At 64.2% G+C, this 324-nt stretch overlaps 1 protein-coding gene across 1 annotated transcript in view; it reads right to left on the reverse strand.

Annotated features, from left to right (window-relative positions):
• The window catches only part of TSPAN33 (tetraspanin 33), a gene marked incomplete at its 5' end in the record, with an annotated part of 1,733 nt that overhangs the window by 643 nt on the left and 766 nt on the right, over nt 1-324 (reverse strand). The window contains one exon of the mRNA XM_010016531.1: nt 24-152. Within this exon, the coding sequence (XP_010014833.1) occupies nt 24-152 (129 nt within the window). The remainder of the gene's footprint in view (nt 1-23; nt 153-324) is intronic.

The following is a 324-nucleotide window of genomic DNA, read 5'->3' on the forward strand; positions in this document are numbered from 1 at the left end:
CCCCCGGGGGCCCCCAGCCTCACCCCGTCGTCATCCGGCAGGCAGCAGGAGAAGGGGACGGAGCAGCGCTCCCGGCTGGGGTTGTCCATGGTGCAGTTGAAGTACATGTTCTGGGACCAGTCCTTGTAGGAGACACCCCCACAGCAGCTGAACTGTGACGGAGGGAGGACACGGGGCTTCACCCAGCAGGAGAAGGGGACGGAGCAGCGCTCCCGGCTGGGGTTGTCCATGGTGCAGTTGAAGTACATGTTCTGGGACCAGTCCTTGTAGGAGACACCCCCACAGCAGCTGAACTGTGACGGAGGGAGGACACGGGGCTTCACC

This window comes from Nestor notabilis, unplaced genomic scaffold (genome assembly GCF_000696875.1).
Source record: "Nestor notabilis isolate BGI_N333 unplaced genomic scaffold, ASM69687v1 scaffold22006, whole genome shotgun sequence".
NCBI classification, from domain to species: domain Eukaryota; kingdom Metazoa; phylum Chordata; class Aves; order Psittaciformes; family Psittacidae; genus Nestor; species Nestor notabilis.